We start from the raw sequence: 21,992 nt of genomic DNA on the forward strand, positions 1-21,992 counted from the left end.
TTCATTAGGGTGTAAGTTATACTTCTTTATGTTATTTTTTTCAGAAACTTAATAATGATGACCATACTTTGGATTTACATATTACTACAAAGAGAAGTATATCCCATAAAATTTTTTTCTCAAATCTTAAAGGGCAGATAATTATAGCTTTTTGAAAGAATTTTAATTTAGTTGATCCTATTCATTGCACAATTCAATACATAATTGTTGTTATACTTTCCTTTTCATCACTTTGCAACTTCTTACCTGATATCTACATTGAGTATCAGTTGCTACCTGCAGATTTATTTCCAACTTCACATGGTTTTTCCCGATAACCCCATCTGCCCTTAATTGGACTTAAAACAGGACAAGAAGCAATGCTTATGTCTTAAGTTCCATGCAGGCAGATGCATAACAAACTGGCAGTGACTCCTTACCAATTAAATAACATTTAACAATGAATAAGACAATTTTCTGTGAAAGACCTTTTTTCCTCTACACACCAACAGCTAAGACAATAGATGATTGACCATTGCAGAAGAGGTTAAAATTCCTTTATAAAGTCCTGACCTCACTTACAAGAAACCTGGTTTGTTTTTAAATGTTTTTTTTAACTGCAATTAGTGTGCATAAAATAAATTGCCACATGAAGCAAAACACCAGCAGGAGATTCCCCACAAGGAAGCAAATCATTTTCCCAGGTCTGTAAAAAGTGCTGAATAACAAGGTATTTACCTGTGACATCTGATCTTAACCAGTATGTGAGTGTTTTAGATAATTGGGAAATGTTTAGAATACTGCCTGTGGTGCTTTTCCTGATGGTCTGCAATTGATGTCTGTCAATCAAGTTGTCAGGACACATGAAGAAGAAAATGACTTTAATTTTCCTAAAACATGTAAAATAACAAACAGGCCGAAACCTGCATACCAACTGAGCCATTCTCTCAAGTCAATATTTTGAGGTATCTATATTATAAAACATAGTGCTGTGAAAATTGAAGAGGTTTTAATATAACAATTTATTTTTCATTTTCTTTCTTACTTATTCTATAACATTTATTAAACTATAGGAAGAATACAATACAAGGATTAAATTCGGAGGTAGAAATGCACTTTAACATGTACGTTCAAAAGACTAATGCCTTCTGAGTTGTTACATAATTTCCTAAACTTTCTTTTTAGAAAAACTTTGAATTACTATCCTATATCTAGGTTGTTACAAAGACTAGACATTTTACATCCCAAAGCAAGAATATAGCTAGAAGGTCCTTACTTTTTCCAAGAGTATATCTCAGTGTTTAGCCGTATTTTTAGTGCTTCCTAGCAACACAGTGTTGTTTTCAAGAGTTAGTTCAGCATAGTAATAATTAATTGTAAATTGAGAAACAGCTTTGATTCTTCAAAACTAGAAAAACCTGATGTGCCACAGTCATTTAAAGGCCAACAAAAGTAATACAATGTAGCCTCACATTCTAAACTAGGTTGTCCTACTCAAAACATTTCATTCTTTCCAAAATGGATAGAGTGAAAATGCAGTCACTCTTCTCATCATGAAAATAAATCTTAATCGGGCATTTAAAAAATGTTTCTCTGTTTCTAGACTTAAATAGCAGTTATTTGTATTTTATACCAGGCAATCTAAGAGTTAGTTCTTTTGGAATATCAACCCGTACTTTATTGTCACAAATCACTGCAATTACATGATCACCGAAAAGAGGTTGATAGAATAATAAAGCTCCAGATGATTTATTATTTCCTTATACTTTAGATTTTTATCACAAAAATCAATTCTAAGGTTTTATTTTTAATTTTTAACTCTAATTTTTGCTTGTTCTCTTTAAACATTTTTTGAGGTATCATCACCATATAATATTACATCATTTCAAGTGTACCACATAATAATTTGATATTTATATACACTGTGAAATGCTCACCACAATAAGTCTAGTTAACATCTATTATTTTGCTGTTTCTGCTGTTTTTAAAATGTGTAGGATAGTGGTGATGTTTTAAGTTTCTTCTAAAAAATTAAAATGTATGGATTGTCTTAAGTCTTCAATATATCTTCTGTTTTTCTTTACTCTGAAGGCATATGATGGGTTTGCCAGCATTGGAATTTCGCGACTACTGGAACCTTCTGATATGGTTTTATTAGCAATTCCTGATAAACTGACTGTTATGACCTATCTCTATCAAATAAGGGCACATTTCAGTGGCCAAGAACTGAATGTTGTTCAAATAGAAGAAAACAGCAGTAAAAGCACGTATAAAGTTGGAAACTATGAAACAGATACAAATAGTTCTGTTGACCAGGAGAAATTTTATGCAGAGCTTAGTGACCTGAAACGGGAGCCTTCACTGCAGCAGCCTCCCAGTGGAGCGGTCGACTTCACATCCCAGGACGACTCTGTATTTGTAAATGATAGTGGGGTTGGAGAGTCAGAAAGTGAACATCAGACTCCTGATGATCACCTCAGTCCAAACACAGCTTCTCCGCACTGTCGCAGGACTAAAAGTGACACAGAACCCCAGAAGTCCCAGCAGAGCTCGGGAAGGACTTCAGGATCCGATGACCCTGGAATATGTTACAATACAGATTCAAACCACGCACAAGTTTCGTTAGGCAAGAAGAGACTATTGAAAACAGAGACTTTAGAATTAAGTGACTTATATGTCAGTGATAAGAAGAAAGATGTGTCTCCACCCTTTATTTGCGAGGAGACAGATGAGCAAAAGCTTCAGAATCTAGACATCAGTGGTACTTTGGAGCAAGAAAAATTAGATAATTCCAGACCCGTAGAATGCAGATCAGATCCTGAATCACCTGTCAAAAAACCAAGTTTATCTCCCACTCCTAAGCTTGGATACCTGTACAATAGAGATGCAGACCTTGCAAAGAAAAAACGTACTTCCCTGAGGCAGACAGAGTCTGATTCAGATGCTGATAGACCCACCTTAAATCATGCAGATCATTCTGCAAAAACAGTCCAGGTAAGTGAGAATGAATACATAAATGTAGTAAATAGTTATTCTTTTTTTTTTCTCTTTGTGTTCATGTGATGGTTTTGTCACTAAGTCAGGTCCAACTCTTAGGACCCCATGGGTTATAGCTTACCAGGCTCCTCTGTCCATGGAATTTTTTGTACTCATAGAACACTTTACAAATGATTAAACGTGAAGTATAATTTCCCATTGTAGAAAAAACTGAAATACACCTGCTTTTCACTTTATATTTTAAGCCTATAAATAAATCCCAATTTCAAGATTTAAGAATACAGAATGTCAGCTTTTCAAATCAAAATGTTATTAACCTATAAAAACAATATGTTACAGAATAAGTCATATTTCAGTATTGCATTTAGTAAGAATGTCATTCTTGAGATGTATAATGCCAAATTAAAATATTTCCCATCTATAGCATTTTCTTCAAATATTTTAGTTGCATTGCAGTTGGCATTTTCAGTCCCATCATTACTTCCAGTTAAAAACCCCAGTACATACAAATTTCTCCCCATGAGGGGAATATGGCACAGATTGAACCTTACAGTATTTACTGTAAGGACTTTACTGCTAGGACTTCCAGAACTCTGTTGAATAATAGTGGTGAAAGTGGATACCCTTTTCTTATTCCTGACTTAGGGGGAATGCTGTCAGTTTCTCACCATTGAAAATAATGTTTGCTGTAGGCTTATCATATATGGTTTTATTATGTTCAGGTAGGTTCCTTCTATGCCTATTTTTTGAAGAGACTTAATCATAAATGGGTGCTGAATTTTGTCAAAGGCTTTTTCTGCATTGATTGAGATGATCATATGGTTTTTATCTTTCAATTTGTTAATATGATGTATCACATTGATTTATTTGCATATATTGAAGAATCCTTGCATTCCTGGAATAAACCCAACTTGATCATAGTATATGAGCTTTTTGATGTGTTGCTGAATTATGTTTGCTAAAATTGTGTTGAGGATTTTTGCATTGATGTTCATCAGTGATATTGGCCTGTAGTTTTCTTTTTTTGTGTTGTCTTTGTCTGGCTTTGCTAGCAGGGTGATGGTGGCCTCGTAGAATGAATTTGGAAGTGTTCCTTCTTCTGCAATGTTTTGAAAGAGTTTTAGAAGGATAGGCATTAGCTCTTCTCTAAATGTTTGATAGAATTCTCCTGTGAAGCCATCTGGTCCTATTTTTTGGGAGATTTTTGATCACAGCTTCAATTTCAGTGACCAATGGAACAAGATAGAAAGCCCAGAAATAAACCCATGCACCTATGGGTACCTTATTTTTGACAAAGGAGGCAAGAATATACAATGGAGAAAAGACAGCCTCTTCAATAAATGGTGCTGGGAAAACTGGACAGCTACATGTAAACAAATGAAATTAAAACACTTCCTAATACCATACTCAAAGATAAACTCAATGGATTAAAGACCTAAATGTAAGACCAGAAACTATAAAACTCTTAGAGGAAAACATAGGCAGAACACTCGATGACATAAATCAAAGTGAGATCCCCTATGACCCACCTCCTAGAGTAATGGAAATAAAAACAAAAGTAAACAAATGGGACCTGACTAAACTTCAAAGCTTTTGCACAGCAATGGAAACTATAAGCAAGGTGAAAAGACAGTCCTCGGAATTGGAGAAAATTATAGCAAATGAAACAACTGACAAAGGATTAATTTCCAAAATATACAAGCAGGTCACACAACTCAATACCAGAAAAACAAACAACCCAATCAAAAAGGGAGAAAAAGACCTAAACAGATATTTCTCCAAAGAAGACATACAGATGGCTGACAAACGCATGAAAAGATGCTCAACATCGTTCATTATTAGAGAAATGCAAATCAAAACCACAATGAGATATCATCTCACACCGGTCAGAATGGCCATCATCAAAAAGCCTACAAACAATAAACGCTGGAGAGGGTGTGGAGAAAAGGGAACACTTGCACTATTGGTGGGAATGTAAATTGATACAACCACTATGGAAGACGGTATGGAGATTCCTTAAAAAACTAGGAATAAAACCTCCATATGACCCAGCAATCCCACTCCTAGGCATATACCCTGAGGAAACCAGGGTTGAAAAAGACGCGTATCCCAGTGTTCATTGCAGCACTATTTACAATAGCTAGAACATGGAAGCAACCTAGATGCCCATTGACAGATGAGTGGATACAGAAGTTGTGGTACATATACACAATGAAATATTGCTCAGCCATAAAAAGGAACACATTTGAGTCAGTTCTGATGAGGTGGATGAGCCTAGAAATTCTTAGAGTGAAGTGAGTCAGAAAGAAAGATAAATATTTTATTCTAACGCACACAGGGCAGCAATGGAGAAACAGACATAGAGAATAAACTTAATGGACATGGGGAGAGGGGAGGAGAGGGTGAGATGTATGGAAAGAGTAACATGGAAACTTATATTACCGTATGTAAAATAGATAGGCAACAGGAATTTGCTGTATGGCTCAGGAAACTCAAACAGGGGCTCTGTAGCAACCTAGAAGGATGGGATGGGGAGGGAGATGGAAAGGAAGTTCAAAAGGGAGGGGTTATATGTATACTTATAGCTGATTCATGTTGAGGTTTGACTGAAAACAAAAAAATTCTGTAAATCAGTTATCTCTCAATAAAAAAAAATTTTTTAAAAATGTGATAGCTTTGCATTTTCTATAAACATTTCATTGTCAAGAATTTAAAGAACTGCTGCACAACATTGTAAAGCAAGTATGCTCCAGTTAAAAAATAAATAGAAAAAGAAAACGGCTGCCATAGGTATTTAAAATTTATCAGTATCCTAATTTGGAAGACATCTTGTTATCAATTATATACAAGTATAAAAATAAAACTGGGAACTTTAAAAACTGTCTTTTCTAGATTATACTGTGATTTGTTGTTCAGTTGCTAAGTCATGTCCTACTCTTTGTGACCCCATGGATTGCAGCATACCAGGCTCCACTGTCCTGCACAGTCTCCCGGAATTTGCTCAAATCTGTGTCCATTGAATCAGTGATGCTATCTAACCATATCATCCTCTGCCAGAGAAGGCAATGGCAACCCACTCCAGTACTCTTTGCCTGGAAAAGCTGATGGACAGAGGAGCCTGGTAGGCTGCAGTCCATGGGGTCGCAAAGAGTCAGACATGACTGAGTGACTTCACTTTCACTTTTCACTTTCATGCATTGGAGAAGGAAATGGCAACCCACTCCAGTGTCCTTGCCTGAGAATCCCAGATATGGGGGAGCCTGGTGGGCTGCCATCTATGGGGTCGCACAGAGTTGGACGTGACTGAAGTGACTTAGCAGCAGCAGCAGCATCCTCTGCCACCCCCTTCACCTTTTGCTTTCAATCTTTCCCAGCATCAGTGTCTTCTCCAGTGAGTTAGCGTTTCACATCAGGTGGCCAAAGTTTTGGAGCTTCAGCTTTAGCAACAGTTCTTCCAAAGAAAATTTAGGGTTGATTTCCTTTAGGATTCACTGGTTTGATCTCCTTGCAGTCCACAGGACTCTCAAAGAGTCTTTTCCAGCACCAGAATTCAAAAGCATCAATTCTTCAACACTCAGCCTTCTTTATGGTCCAACTCTCATTTCCATACATGGCTACTAGAAAAACCATAGCTTTGACCATATGGACTTTTGTCAGCAAAGTGATGTCTCTGCTTTTTAATATGCGGTCTAGGGTGGTCATAGCATTCCTTCCAAGGAGCAAGCGTCTTTTAATTTCATGGCTGCAGTCACCATCTGCAGTGATTTTGGAGCCCAAGAAAATAAAATCTTTCACTGCTTCCACTTTTTCCCCTTCTATTTGCCATGAAGTGATGAGACTGGATGTCATGATCTTAGTTCTTTGAATGTTGAGTTTTAAGCCAGCTATTTCACTCTCCTCTTTCACTCTCAAGAGACTCTTTAGTTCCTCTTCACTCTCTACAGTTAGAGTGGTATATCATCTGCATATCTACACTTTGCTATTTCTCACAGCAATCTTGATTCTAGCTTGTGATTAATCCAGCTCAGCATTTCACATGATGTACTCTGCATAGAAGTTAAATAAGTAGGGTGACAATATACAGACTTGTCCTACTCCTTTCCCAACTTGAAACCAATTTTTCCATATCCAGTTCTAACTGTTACTTCTTGACCCGCATACAGATTTCTCAGGAAATAGTCTAGGTGGTCTGGTACTCCCACCTCTTAAGAATTTTCCAGTTTGTTGTGATCCACACAGTCAAAGGCTTTAGCATAGTCAGTGAAGCAGAATTAGATGTTTTTTTGGAACTCCCTTGCTTTCTCCATGATCCAACGAAGAAGGCAATGGCACCCCACTCCAGTACTCTTGCCTGGAAAATCCCACGGACGGAGGAGCCTGGTGGGCTGCAGTCCGTGGGGTCGCTAAGAGTCGGACACGACTGAGTGACTTCACTTTCACTTTTCACTTTCACACATTGGAGAAGGAAATGGCAACCCACTCCAGTGTTCTTGCCTGGAGAATCCCAGGGATGGGGGAGCCTGGTGGGCTGCCGTCTATAGGGTTGACTGAAGCGACTTAGCAGCAGCAGTGATTGTTAGTAATTTGATCTCTGGTTCATCTGCCTCTCTGAAAACCAGTACCTCTGGAAGTTCTCCTTTCACGTACTGCTGAAGCCTGTCTTAAGGATTTTGACTATAACCTTGCTGGCATGTGAAATGAGTGCTGTTGTACAGTAATTTGAATGTTCTTTGGCATTGCCTTTCTTTGGCATTAGAATGAAAACTGACCTTTTCCAGTTCTGTGGCCATTGCTGAGTTTTCCAAATTTGCTGGCTTATTGAGTGCAGCACTTCAACATCATCTTTTAGGATTTGAAATAACTCAGCTAGAATTCTGTCACCTCTACTAGCTTTGTTCATAGGAATGCTTCCTAAGGCCCACTTGACTTCACACTCCAGGATGTTTGGCTCTAGGAGAGTGACCACACCACTGTGGTTATCCAGGTCACTAAGACCTTTTTTGTATAGTTCTTATGTGTATTCCTGCCACTTCTTCTTAATCTCTTCTGTTTCTGTTAGATCTTTACCATTTCTGTCTTTTACCATGCCCATCCTTGTATGAAATGTTCCATTAGTATCTCTGGTTTTCTAGTTTTCTAGATTTCTCTGGAGATCGCTAGTCTTTCACATTCTGTTGTTTTCCTCTATTTCTTTGCATTTTTCATTGAAGAACGCCTTCTTATCTCTCCTTACTGTTCTCTGGAACACTGCCTTTGATGGGTATATCTTTCCCTTTCTCCCTTGCCTTTCACTTCACTTATTTCCTAGCTATTTTTAAAGCTTCCCCAGACAACCACTTTGCTTTCATGTATTTCTTTTTTTTTTTTTTTGGAATGGTTGTGGTCACTGCCTCCTGTGCAATGTTAGGAACCTCCATCCATAGTTCTTCAGGCACCTTATCTACCAAATCTAATCCGTTGAATCTATTCATCACCTCCACTGGATAATCATAAGAGATTTGATTTAGGTCATACCTGAATGGCCTCGTTATTTTCCCTACTTTCTTCCATTTAACCCTGAATTTTGCAATAAGGAGCTCACAATCTGAGCCACAGTCAACTCCAGGTCTTGTTTTTACTGACTGTGTAGAACTTCTCCATCTTCAGCTGCAAAGAACATGATCAGTCTGATTTCATTGTTGACCCTCTGGTGATGTCCATATGTGGAGTCGTCTCTTGGGTTGTTGGAAAATGATGTTTGCTATGACCACTGTGTTCTCTTGACAAAATTCTGTTAGCCTTTGCCCTGCTTCATTTTCTACTCCAAGGCCAAACTCGCCTGTTATTCCAGATGTCTCCTGATTTCCTACTTTTGCATTCCAATCCCTTATGATGAAAAGGACCTCTTTTTCTGTGTGTTAGTTCTAGAAGGTCTTATAGGTCTGCATAGAACTATTCAACTTCAGTTTCTTCGGCATCAGTAGTTGGGCATAGACTTGGATTACTATGATGTTGAATGATTTGCCTTGGAAATGAACCAAGATCATTCTCTCATTTTGAGGTTGCAACCAAGTCCTTCATTTCAGACACTTTTGTTGACTGTGAGGCCTGTCCCCCTTTTTTTAAAAGTGGGATACTTTTCTACTGTTCTTGCCCACAGTAGAAAATATAATGGTCATCTGAATTTAATTTTTCCATTCCCATCAATTTTTTCCACTGATTCTTAAGATGTCCATGTTCACTCTTGCCATCTCTTGTTTGTCCATCTCCTGTTTGACCATGTCCCATTCCAATTTACCTTGATTCATGGACCTACCATTCCAGATTCTTATGCAGTATTATTATTTACAGCATCAGACTTTACTTTTACCACCAGACACATCCACAGCTGAGTTTTTTTCCCTCTTTTGCCCAGCTGCTTCATTCTTCCTGGAGCTATTTGTAATTTCCCTCTGCTTTTATTATATTGGACACCTTCCCACCTGGGGGCTCATCTTCCAGCATCATATCTTTTTGCCTTTTCATACTGTCCATGGGGTTCTTCAGGCAGGAATACTGGAATGAGTTGCAATTTGCTTCTCCATTGGATCTTATTTTGTCAGAACTCTTCACTATGACCCATTCATCTTGAGTGGCCCTGCATGGCATGGCTCATAGCTTCACGGAGTTAGGCAAGACCCTTTGCCACAACCAGGCTGTGATCCATGAAAGGCATACTGTGATTAACAATGCATATAATATGTGTATGGACTTTATACCTTGTGAGACTATGTTCTTTTAATAAAAATGTAATTTTAATTAACCCAGTTTTAGCCAGTAAAGATACAGTTTCTAATCAGCATTAGTATTTTCTACAGGTAATCTCACAAAACTATTGATACAATCTTATTCCTGACCTGTATTATTTTGATGGATTGTATAACTATTGATTAGTTTACAAAAGTGGATTACATGGGTTTGAGGGGTTTTGTTTGTTTTGGCTTCTAATTCTGTATCTTTGTTTTTAAGCATCGAATGTTATCCAGGCAAGAAGAACTCAAAGAAAGAGCAAGAGTTCTACTTGAGCAAGCAAGAAGAGATGCAGCTTTAAAGGCAGGGAATAAGCAGCATACCAACGCAGCCACACCACTCTGCAACAGGCAGCTAAGTGATGTGAGGAACATTGGTTAAAAATAATACATTGTTCATTGTAATCATGGGGGTGTAAATAAGAGTAACATTTATATTTCTAATAAATTCTTTTTCCACAGACTATGTATACTATAGGTACTTGTTACTTTTATTGAACTGATAAATTCATACTTGCAGGAGCAGTTTGTAATTATTCCTTCACAGCAGTATTAGCTATGAGAAAAAGTAAAATCCTGGATTATAATTTCCACATATATATAAATAATCTGTTTTATGTCAATTTAATTTTATAATTTGGGTGTACTTTGTTTAAGATGGTGTTTTGTCCATGGGAGTTAATTTTTTTGAAAATATTAGAGTATAATAATGATGCTTGCTGCTGCTGCTGCTAAGTTGCTTCAGTCGTGTCCGACTCTGTGCGACCCCATAGACGGCAGCCCACCAGGCTCCCCTGTCCCTAGGATTCTCCAGGCAAGAACACTGGAATGGGTTGCCATTTCCTTCTCCAATGCGTGAAAGTGAAAAGTGAAAGTGAAGTCGCTCAGTCGTGTCCGACTCTTCGCGACTCCATGGACTGTAGCCTACCAGGCTCCTCCGCCCATGGGATTTTCCAGGCAAGAGTACTGGAGTGGGTTGCCATCGCCTTCTCCAAATAATGATGCTTACCATTTATTAAAATACTTAGCATATAGGCTAAGTGGATGTTTTAGGCACTATAGTGGATGTTTTACATAATTTCTATTTTACTTAACCTCTTAAGTAGATATTCAAACTCCTTTTAGGTAAGAAAACTGAGGCTGATTGGTAAGATAATTTATGTAAGGTTGTAGTCACTGTATGATGAATTCATGATTTGATCCTGAGACTTAATCAAACTCCAGAGTCAATCCTCTTTCCTATCATAGACTACCATCCCTGTGTTAAGCCATATTTTTATACATATTTTTCTGTAGTGCCTCACAGGCAATAATGAATACATAGTATAAAAAAAAAAAAAAGCCTTAGATCTAGGGAGACATGAACCTCTGCATGAATCTGAAAATTATGATAACCCTGCCCTACCCCCAATTTTACATATACATAAAACTGCATTTTCCTTTTTTTTTTTAAATTAAGATTTTTTTTTTTTTAGAGCAGTTTTAAGTTGACAGCAGAATTGAGGGGAAGGTATAGAGTTTTCCCCTATACCCTCTGTACCCATAGAGTAACCATCCTTCTTAATAACACTCCCTGCCAGGGTGGTATATTTGTTAAAACTGATAAATCTACATTGACATATCATTATTACCCAAAGTCTATAGCATACATTAGATTCACTCGTACTGTTACACAGTCTATGAGTTTAGACAAATGCATAATAACATCTATCCATCTTTATAATATCATAGAGAATTTTCACTGCCCTAGGAATCCTTTGCATTTCACCTATTCATCTCTCTCCCCATCCTGAACCTCTGGGAACCTGATAATTTTATTGTCTTCATAATTTTTTGTTTTACAGAATGTTGGTAGTTGGAACCATAGTATATTTACCTTTTCTGATATGGCTTCTTTTCACTTCAGTTCAGTTCGGTTCAGTCGCTCAGTCGTGTCCGACTCTTTGCGACCCCATGAATCGCACCACGCCAGGCCTCCCTGTCTATCACCAGCTCCTGGAGTTCACCCAGACTCATGTCCATCGAGTCAATGAATATGCATTTAAGGTTCCTCCATGTGTTTTCATGGTTTGATAGCTCATTTCTTTTTAATGCTGAATAATATTCCACTGTGTGGATGTACCACAGTTTATTTTTCCATTCACTTACTGCTAGGCATCTTGGTTGTAATCAGGAATAAAGCTCCTTTAATCATCTACAAAGCAGGTTTTTATATGACCTCAAGTTCTCAGCTCCTTTGGGTACATTTCAAGGAGCACATTTGCTGCATCTTATGGCAAGAGTGTGTTTACTTTTATAAGTAACAAACACAAAAAACAAAAGAGACACCAAATTGTCTTCTAAAGTAGCTGTACCATTTTTCTTTCCCATCAGCAATAAATGAGAATTCTTGTGTTTTACTTTGGGTACTGTCAGTGTTCCAGATTTTGGCCATTCTAATAGATGTGTAGTGGTATCTCATTGCTTTCATTTGCATTTTGCTGAGAATATATAATATGGAGCACCTTTTCATATGCTTATATGCCATCTGGAAATCTTTGGAGCGATGTCTGTTAAGGTCATTGATTCATTTTTTAGTCAAGTTATTTATTTTCTTACTATTGAGTTTCAAGAGTTCTTTGTTTCTTTGGATAACAGTCTTTTATTAGATATATCTTTGCAAATATTTTATCCATGCCTGTGGCTTGTCTTCTCATTCTTTCTACATTGTCTTTCACAGAGTAGAAATTATAAATTTTAATGAAATCCAGTTTATCCATTATCTGTATCATGAATCATACCTTTGGTGTTATATCTAAAAAGGCATCACCATACTCAAGGTCATTTAGGTTTTATGTTATCTTCTGGGAGTTTTATAGAATTATGTTTTACATTTAGGTCTATGATCCATTTTGGGTTAATTCTTGTGAAAGGCATAAGGTCTGTGTCTAGGTTTATTTTTTTTCACGTGCATATCCAGTTCATCTAGCACCATTTGTTGTAAAGACAATCTTTGCTCCATTGTGTTGCTTTTGTTAACTCCTTTCAGATACTAGCTTAACCTCTGAGCTTGACCACCATTTTTCATACTTTTCTTCTTTTTTACTTTCTTGTTACTTTTTTCTTTAAGTGAAGTATAGTTGACTTACAATATTATATTAGCTTCAGATATACAACATAGTAATTCAATATTTTATAGATTATGCTGCATTTAAAATTATTGTGAAATACTGGCTATATTTCTATGCTGTACAATATACAGACTGTGAGTCTTTACACAGTAATGTGATATAAAATCAATATAGTGGGGCGCAGTTTTATTTTCAATGAAAAAGAATAGAATATTTAAATGGGAAAATACCAGAATTTATCACACATCATAGTATTTTTGTGTGAGACTTATTTTAGTTATGTGGGTATGTGTGCTTACTGGATCTTGGTACCAGATGTATTTTTAATTGTAGGTCATGATAAAAATGTTTGAGAAACGCTAATTTAGATGGCCATTCTTTCTAAGGAAGAAATTTTGTAGCTTTTATACCAGTTCTTTCAGTGCCTAACCATCTGTTACATCAATTTGTTGGTTCAGTAAGATATTTATTGAGTTGGAACTGAGTGTAGTAATAGAAAAGACTAAACTTCGGGTCTTCCCTGGTAGTCCAGAGGTTAAGACTCCACGCTTCCACTGCAGGGGTTGCAAGTTCAATCCCTGGTCAGGGAACTTAAGACCCTACATGCCACAAGGTATGGCCAAAAGACAAAGATTCTTCCCTCATGGAATCTGCATTTTGGTGAGAAGAGACAGAGAATGATGAATAAATAAGTTAACTACAGAGTGTGAAAATGACTGATTTAGTAGACATATTAGAGGATAATTTGAGTAGGTAGGAGTGACTTGAAGAGGAGACATTTGAAGTAAGATTTGATGGGTGCGAAGGATCCAGTTAAGTGAAGAGCCAGAGAAAGAATATTCTCTTCAAAAAGAAAGTTATTTTATTGTTATTATATTTGTGATAAACTTTGTTTCATAGTTGTTTCAGGTTCTAAAAATTATGGAAAATTTATAGCTCTATATTTTGAAGTATGTTGATTTTAAATTTAGAATACTTGAGATTTAAATGATTTGTTTGCCAAGTAGATTTTAAAAAGCTATTATTTTACCTATGTATAAATTTTACATATATTAATAATTGTCATCTAATGTTTACTGAGCACTTATTGTGTGTCAAGCAGGATTCAAAGTGCTTTTACATGGATTTTCTCATATAATCTCCACAACGATTATATGTGTTAAATATAATCTCTGTTTGATAGTTGAGAAAACTGATGCACAAACAAATTCAGTTGCCCGTGATTACACAGCTAATAAGTGACAGAGCCAAGAATGGAACCTAGACAGTTTGACTTTAGAGATTATGTTTTTAAAGCATTATGTTTTATTTCTTTCTTGTTTATTTTCTGAAATCCTTGTAAAGTAGGAATAGATATTATTGTTGTATCCATTGTAGAGAAAAATGAGTTAGGAAAGGGTGTTTAAAATTACCTAGGTTTGCAAACAGTAGCAAGCTAGGCTTAAAATTTGAGTATCCTGATTCTTAAAGCTGTTTAGTCTTTCATTCAGTTTATTCATTTATTACTTTAAACTTTCAACAAATATTTTATTGTTCATCTCTTCTTTTTAAGGCACCAGTAATTTTGCTTACACTTAAAATATCCCAAGTAGAACAAACTTTTAGCTAAATTATGTTAGTATGAATTCAGCATCAGAAGTTAATTACTGAAATATTGCTTATTCTGTCTGTGATATCTTACTCTACCTGTAAAATCTGTAACTTGGATTTTTTTAAATCTTATTTACATATTTATTTATTTTTGACTGTGTTGGGTCTTCCTTGCTGTGAGGGTGCAATGCATGGGCTTCTAATTGGGGTGGCTTCTTTTGTTGTGGAGCACCGACTCTAGGGTGAGAGGTCCTCAGTAGTTGCAGCTCCTAGACTCTAGAGCATGGGCTATAAGCCCGTGAGTTGTGGCTCACCAGCTTAGTGGCTCCGCGGCTTGCGTGATTTTCTCAGATCAGTTATCGAACCTGTGTCTCCTGCGTTGGCAGGCGGATTCTTTACCACTGAGCCACCCAGAATGCCCTGTAACTTCGATTTTAAGAAACATGATGGTAGTGATGTCTCATCAAGTCAAGATACTCTTAATACTCCTGGTAGCATGTAACTTGCCACACCCTTCTGAAAAGCAAATTGCCTTCTTCAAGAAATGCTCGTTCTATTTTACTCAGTAATCCCACTAACAGAGATTAATATGCAGGTTTTCATCACATGTTATTTATAATAGTGAAAGTTACAAAATGGCAATCGCTCAAAATGGAAGAATGATCAAATTACAACAAATATATATACAATATATGTATGTAGCCATTGAAAATTATTATGTAGCCATTGAAAATTATTTAATAATGTTCTGAAAGAATATTGAAAGGAGATAGAACAATGTTCATAGTGTCATTTTGTACAAAGAAAGAGAAAGATCTAAAATAGCATATAGCATATAAAACCCATTTTGAAAGACTGTGTTTTTATCTATGCATTGAACAGTTCAGGAAGGAAAGTGATCAAAATATTAATAATATTTATCCCTAAGAGATAATATAACAAATGGCTCATGGAATTTTTCCCTTTATTCTTTCTGTTTTAAAAATGACATGTTTAGATAAATATTTTAAATTAGGAAAATTTGGGGTATCCAAAAAGGATATTTTTATTAGATTGTTTTCTTAGCATATCCAAATGTACTTGACCATAAAGCTGTTTCATTTAAATTAGTGTTGTGTTCCAGTATCTCTCAGGAGTTTGTGGGGGTGGGTGTTTTAAGAAGAGAGATGTAGAAAGAACTGTTCACTTTTACAGTTGATGATATTTGTTTGTGCCTAAGTGTGGCGATGCTGGGAGGGATTGGGGGCAGGAGGAGAAGGGGACAACAGAGGATGAGATGGCTGGATGGCATCACCGACTCAATGGACATGAGTTTGAGTGAACTCCAGGAGTTGGTGATGGACAGGGAGGCCTGGCGTGCTATGATTCATGGGGTCGCAAAGAGTCGGACAGACTGAGCAACTGAACTGAGCTGAACTGAACTACAGTGTGAATTGAACTGAACCGAAGTGTGAAGTAAATAGTGAATTCAATACTATCAATTCCATTTATACTGAGAAGACATTTGGACACTTTATTGCACTTTTTCCCCACTTAACCAAAATTTTACTCTATTTTGCTTATGAAACTGTGTTTCAAACAGTCCCAAGAATGCTTTGCCTCCCCTTCCTCTTTCAGGTTATCTTTTGCTGCATTATAAAACATTGGAAACCTTATTGGCATAAAATAATGGGGTCGCAAAGAGTCAGACATGACTGAGCGACTGAACTGAACTGAACTGAACTGAACCATTTTATTATGCTCACAGATTCTATAAGTTAGCATTAGGGTGGGCCACTGAGGGAATGGTTTATTTCTGTTGCACGATTTCAGGAGCTAATTTTCAGTCAGAACCGGTACTTGGTCTCTCTATCTGGTCTCTCTACTTGGGCTCGTTTGGGCTTTCTCACAGCATGGTGGCTGAGTCTAACAGCAGAGAATAGGTGGACTCTCTTACGCCTGCTTATGAAAGTCAAAGTGTTAGTCATTCAGCCATGTCTGACTCTTTGCGACCCCATGGACTGTAGCCTGCCAGGCTCCTGTGTCCATGGAATTTTCCAAGCAAGAATATTGGAGTGGATAGCCATTCCCTTCTCATGTTCTAGCTTTAAAAGTCCCTTTGCCATACTGTTAGCCTGAGGAGGTACAAAGCCACCCCCAGGTTTAAGTAGCAGAGAGGTAGACCTCACCACTCAATAGGAGGACTATCAAAGTCACATTGTAAGATGAGCATGTGGCATGGGAAATATTGTTGTAGCCTCTTCTCAGTTATAGTTTAAGTTTACTTTATTTAAAAAAAAATACTATTCGTTTTTTAAAAGGTTTGTGTGTGTATGTGTGTGTGTGTGTGTGTGTGTGTGTGTAGACCATTTTAAAAGTCTTTATTGAATTTGTTACAATATTGCTTCTGTTTTATATTTTGATTTTTTGGCTGTGAGGCAGTTGGGATCTTAATTCTCTGACCAGGGATTAAACTTGCACCCCCTGCTTTGGAAGGTGAAGTTTTAACCACTGGACCATCAGGGAAGCCCTTAAGGTCACTTTTAAAACTTTCTTGCACATTCTACTATTGCTTGTTTTTCAAATAAGTCAAGCCCTATATTGACGTGTTGTGAAGAACATCAGTTCCATGAACTTAATAGTACATCCTGGAACTATTGCTCTAGTTTTGACATTTGTTACTCTGTGGGCCTTATAGCAAATATTGAAATTATTTAAGAAAGAAAATGTAAAATATCAAGTAAGTCCAATTTTACAAGAGAAATTAGACCTTGCCATTGCTTTTCAGGTTTTCAATTTAGTATACAACTTGATAATCTCTTTTCCAGTAACGTGATAGTTTTCTTAATTTAATCATTTTCTTTCTCATTTCTGGTAGCTCTTGTACATATCGATTGAAATTATTTGCAGTGCTGTCCGTATTTTGGAAAACTAGTATGGCCAACTTGGCTGACAAAATTAAAAGGGAAAATACCAAATTTCATCTCTGGAGCAACTGAGTATGAGTTAAGTGATACTAAAAGTAGAAATTACTTAATCTTTCTAAATCTGTTTTTCCATTTGTGATACGAAGGCAAGTTTTTTTTTTTTTTTTTTTTTTCCCCTCCTGTGTGGCATTCAAATTAATTGGTAGCCTCGATGGAATAGGTAAGGGAAACATGACTAATGCCATCCCTACTTTAGTGTCAGCATCCTTTTCAATCTGAAGAGATCGAGACTTCTGGTAAATAAAAAGCAGGTCTAACTAAAAATAGAAAAATCTGGCATCTAATTTAGTGAACTGATTGCTACTATTTTCACTTCCTTATGCTCTTTAATTTGTGCCTTAATTTACCATGCTCTTATTTTTAAATTCATTATAAATTATCTTGCCCTTTATAATGTATACTTTGGTACTAAGAGTCTAGATGCTGGCATGGAGATATATATATATTGATACCTACAGGTACCCACTGCTTTTTGTGTTCTTAGTTTAACTGAGAGTTCCTGGGAGTTAAAAAGAAAAAAGTTAGTAGTACCCTGGAGTGACCCCCAAGTCTTAGAGACACTAACCTTAAATCTTCAAGAGTTGTGTGAAAAAGTTACTTACTCTTAAGAGACTGCAGATTTAAGACCTCTTCAGCAATGTCTTTTATCCTTCTAAACTTTGTTTCTATACAACTAACCTAGGATCTACTGGTGAATACCAGGAAGAATGAGTAGAGCTATTTTAATAACTGATGTTAGAGTACCCAAATAGAAGCATAATTGTATGGGGCAATGTCTGTGTACTCAGTACAACTTATCCCCTTTAGAGGTATCTAGTTTGTTTCTAGTTCTGGACTGAGAATATTCATAGGATTCAGAGAAGTGTTAAAGGATTGAAAGCAAAGATATACTTTTAAGGGAAGACAGGCTTACGAAACATAAAGAGCTGGGAAGTAGTTTAAGTACTAATTTGAGTATATGAAGGCTCAGATTCTTTCTTGTAACTTCTACCTACCCAAGAGTAATAATCTTCCATACTATTCAACATGGCCTCATATAAAGTTTCTGAAAATCCTACCCCCTCCCTTTCTAGCCTCATTTCTCACCTCTCTCCCATTTTTCACTCTACAGTCTAGCTCTATAAGTTGCTTAGACAGAATGTGGCATCATGCTCTTTCGTTCCTGTATCAAGCATTTGCTGTTCTCCTTGAAATGCCTTTCTTCCCTTGTTAAGAAAATCACTTCTCTGAGTACCTCTGTCAAAGGCTTCTAGCAGCAAAGAAATTCTTTTTCCTGTATCTTTTTTTATTGTATTGTATATATCAGTACTGCCACATTTATCCCATGTTATTATCTAATTATCTCTTTCTTCCCCTCAACTGTGAGTTATTTAAAGTATATGAACTGTGTATTCCTAGCTCCAAATATTAAGTCAGTGTTTGTTTGATGAAAAATGAAGGGAGGGGATAGTGACAGTCTATCATATCTTCTGAGTGTCAACTAATAAAAACATGAGCTTAAATATGAAAAATTGGAGTTGCCATAAGGAGTTTCTTGGTAAACGGGAAAAGATCAACTTTCTGAAAGTCTTTAGAGAAGAACTGATTATCGTTGATCAGAGAAAGTTAAAAGGTTCTCCTCTCTCAAATTGGTTATAGATATGACATTTGCCACTGCGAGACTCAGGGTTCCCTATATCATTCACTTCTTCCTATTCTTGAATCCTACATTATGATACCTTCCTTTCTTGTTATGGTATGGACACACCAAAGTCTGACACTACCTACTCTTTCCATATTCTGGGACCTCTCAGTAGAGATTGGGCTTCCCTTGTGGCTCAGCTAGTAAAGAATTCACCTGCAGTGCGGAAGACCTGGGTTCCATCCCTGGGTTGGGAAGCTCCCCTGGAGAAGGGCAAGGCTACCCACTCCAGTATTCTGGCCTGGAGAATTCCATGGACTGTATAGTCCGTGGGGTTGCAAAGAGTCAGACACGACTGAGACTTTCACTTCACTTCACTCAGTAGAGGTTAGCTCCCACCTCTGCCTTGAATCACATCACTCTAACCAAACATTCCTTCATATAAATTAGTAGCTTTAGATTGGCAGGCTAGGAAATATCTTCTAAGACACTGAGGATAAGTCTTGGTAATATTACCACATGGATCCTCATGTACAAACTCTACTTTGGGAAATACTTGAGCTATGATTTCTCTTAAAAGGGAACTCACAAATGTAGATACTATAAACCTTATAATTTTTCTTAATTTTTGTCAAGACTACCATTGCATGTTTTAATGAGAACATGGTACAAGTACATAATGCATTTAGGTCTTTTTAGGGAAAGTAGTAGTTTACGTTAGTCATTTGTATCTCTGTGTTTTAAACATTTGTTTAACCTGTTTCAGGTGTTTCCTGAAATCGTTTTTCTGTAGGAGACAGATTTCATTGCTTTGAGCTCTGTGATTTATATTTCTTTGCTTTCTATTTCTTTTGCCCTATGAAGATTTTTGTATGTTACATTTTACTAATATAAATTTCAGGTGTGATATTTGTTTTGTGCATTATTTTCCACATATACTTAAAATAATTTTTTTCAAAGTTTAACTCAGGGTTTTGACAGGTGCAATAGTCTAGCCGTTATATAGCCAAAAGAGCTTCCTTGATTATATATTTAAACTTAAACTCTGAGAAAAACATAATAGCCTTTTTTCAAGAAAATATTTACTTTTTTATTATTTTTCTTTATTACTCAGTTCTCCCAAACACTTTTTTCTCAAGAAATGCATAAATAGAATTTAAGAAGCTAATCTATTTCAAAATAACCTTTTGCTTATTACTTTACATTAGAATATAGTTGCTTAAAAAATGTTTTATGAATCCACTATGACATTTAGTAATATTCATGTAATTATATTTTAGCTGAAAGAGATGTTTGCATTTGATGTACTAAAGTTTAGGATCAGTACACTCTAAGAATAAGGAATGACAATCCTGCTACCCACACTCCTTGGAGGTGTTATTAGAATATGAAGCACTGTGAACCTTACAGAAAAAGGATGCTGTATAGGTTTAATTATACCTTTAAGTTTTAAGAGAGAATAAAATCTATTTTATAAATAGAAAGTCTAAAAGGAGAACTGGGAATGATTCTTCAATATAATTAGTCTAATCAGTTAACAGTCAGTGAATTTGTAAATATGTTCATTTTTCAATCATAAATTATGTAACGTAAGAATGTGGTTTGCAGACAGTTGTTAGGTACTTGGAATATTTTTTTTAAAGAAAGATCAGCAAGAAATCACATTATTATAATCCATACTTGAAGTTTTTTCCCTAATATTTAATATGCAAGCATAGTAAGTGACCCATTAAAATAGTCATAGAAGCCCGTCTTCAGTTCAGTCGCTCAGTGGTGTCTGACTCTTTGTGACCCAATGAACCGCAGCACACCAGGCCTCCCTGTCCATCACCACCTCCTGGAGTCCACCCAAACCCATGTCCATTGAGTCGGTGACGCCATCCAACCACCTCATCCTCTGTCGTCCCCTTCTCCTCCTGCTCTCAATCTCATCCTCACTTAGCAGGATCAAACTGCAAGTTAGCAGCGAGTTCTGAAAGGTTTGTAATATCTGTCTTTAAAGGTTTGCAGGAATATTTAACTCTTTGAAAGAAAACTGTGTATATGAGAAAGGAATTTCAGTTTGGGCAGTCCTTAATTAACTATAAAGATCAGTAATCCAAAAAAGATATAGAGATTTTTTGTTGTTGTTTTTTTACTGGTTGGTCCTTAATAGTGAATCCTAAGGGCTTATTTGGTAAGAACCAAAAGAATGCAAACTGCTCTTTACTGAACTGAACCTTTAAAAGGTATTTTGTTGAGAAGGGTGGGACATCAACTTTATACTTTTGATGATAATTGGAAAATACTGACTTCAATGTAGTCTGCTGTGCTGATAATTATAGCAGATTTAGATAAGATTACTAGATCTTTTCCAGATAAAGAAACAGTTACTATCCAGCTGGTAAAAAAGCACTAAATCTCATTTTGATAATCTCTGATAGAAACTTTCCTCATAGTTTTCATGTATATTTGTGTGTCCCAAGTATGTCTCCTCATAAAAATATATATAAGATTAAGCTTATATGTTTATGAGTATTGGTTGTGTTTCATTTAAATGGCTAGCTTCTAGGAATCAAGCTTTAAACTTAAGATAAGCTAAAATTTTAATTTTCCCTATTACATATATTATTCTGTTATGAGGAAGAAGTAGGTAACTTTGCATTTATAATTTAAAAGAACATCAGTTTTTATAAAAAGAAATCTAAAACCTTTAATAACGTAGAGAGTAAGAATTTGTCTTATTTACAGATTTTTATTCTCTATATAAGCTGGAATGTCTACACCCAGGGCACAAAGATGAAAATACATTTCTTATTTCTTACTGTAACACAATTGACAGAAGATTAATGTACATAATCCCTTTTAGACCAGTAAGGTACTTAAAATATATAGCTTATCTTTTTTATAGTTGCATTTTATAGGAGAATGCCGATGTTCTTCTGTATTCAGCATAAATGCCTTTATACAGGGTGGTGGTTTT

The 21,992-nt window shown here is 36.2% G+C and overlaps 1 protein-coding gene across 12 annotated transcripts in view; it reads left to right on the forward strand.

Annotated features, from left to right (window-relative positions):
- EHBP1 (EH domain binding protein 1) overlaps positions 1-21,992 on the forward strand; it is a 345,461-nt gene that overhangs the window by 247,406 nt on the left and 76,063 nt on the right. For 11 of the 12 annotated variants that reach the window (XM_025261231.3, XM_025261232.3, XM_044926040.2 and 8 more), the window contains 2 exons: positions 2,071-2,973; positions 9,964-10,107. In XM_025261231.3, coding sequence (XP_025117016.1) covers positions 2,071-2,973; positions 9,964-10,107 — 1,047 coding nt within the window. The remainder of the gene's footprint in view (positions 1-2,070; positions 2,974-9,963; positions 10,108-21,992) is intronic. The other variant, XM_044926044.2, reaches the window with a different exon arrangement.

This window comes from Bubalus bubalis, chromosome 12 (genome assembly GCF_019923935.1).
Source record: "Bubalus bubalis isolate 160015118507 breed Murrah chromosome 12, NDDB_SH_1, whole genome shotgun sequence".
In the NCBI taxonomy this organism is placed as follows: Eukaryota; Metazoa; Chordata; class Mammalia; order Artiodactyla; family Bovidae; genus Bubalus; species Bubalus bubalis.